At 34.2% G+C, this 913-nt stretch overlaps 1 protein-coding gene across 1 annotated transcript in view; it reads left to right on the top strand.

Annotated features, from left to right (window-relative positions):
- Window positions 1–601, top strand: part of LOC109956830 (THO complex subunit 4-like) — a 3,262-nt gene extending 2,661 nt beyond the window's left edge. Inside the window, exon 6 of the mRNA XM_020594197.1 lies at window positions 291–601. Within this exon, the coding sequence (XP_020449853.1) occupies window positions 291–311 (21 nt within the window). The 3' untranslated portion in view covers window positions 312–601. The remainder of the gene's footprint in view (window positions 1–290) is intronic.
- The last annotated feature ends 312 nt before the right edge of the window (window positions 602–913 follow it).

Genomic DNA, 913 nt, shown 5'->3' with positions numbered 1-913 from the left:
CTGTATATAAAGTGCTGGACAACAACTAAAATCTCCAATTGCGCTAACAGCATAATTTTCTGAGATTAATCATGATTAACTGCATGGATACGAGCAGCATTCAATAATGAATTCAATTCAGTGTTACATGTTAAATGTTACAACATTTCTATATAATCTTTCTGGCTATATTTCTCAAATGTATCATTTAAGCCTTCAGTGTGTGGTCATTTTTCTAATTTCTGTTATATTTTGACCATGCTGTGCACATGTATTTGATAATTTAATGATCATTGTTTCTCTTGATTTAGGTTCAGATGGACACCAGTTAGAAGCATTCAGAGGACGGTGCTTGTGCTGCCCCTCGGGTTTTTAATCTGATTATTATACTTGCGTTTTGAAGCCATGTTATTTTATGGACCATTGATTTTAATATTTATCTGTCATGTTTTCTGATGCAATTTTATATTTTGGTAGTTCCTGTGCTCTTTTCCTGATGTATTTCATTTTTTTTTCTTAATCAAGTGAACATGATTCAGTGGTTTGACAGTTGCTTTATTCTATAGTTAGAAATGTTAAATGTCAGTGTACATCAGTTCATCATCATGAACATATTTCAGAGTTTTGTACATAAATACATTGTATTAAATGATCTGGTGTTTTATTTTAATGCCTCTTCCTGAGACTTGTCATTTTAACTGTAAAGTTGTAGCTTTTTAAAAATGAACGAAAACTGAGTGTGACAAAATGATAGAACTGCTATTGTTATACTTTTGCTTTAGTTCTTAATATAGTCCATCAGGCCAGCTTTTCAGATGTCTTAAGCAGCGATATAATGTGCTTCTCAGACAGGTGGCTGGGTGACAGTTCGCAAGAGTCGTAGCTCCAAACGAATGTCCACGCAGCATCACCTGCCTCGTCACGGTTCAAATCG

Source organism: Monopterus albus, unplaced genomic scaffold, assembly GCF_001952655.1.
Source record: "Monopterus albus unplaced genomic scaffold, M_albus_1.0 scaffold22.1, whole genome shotgun sequence".
NCBI lineage: Eukaryota > Metazoa > Chordata > Actinopteri > Synbranchiformes > Synbranchidae > Monopterus > Monopterus albus.
Note: the sequence above shows the minus strand (reverse complement) of the source record. Positions and strands in the feature narration are given on the sequence as shown.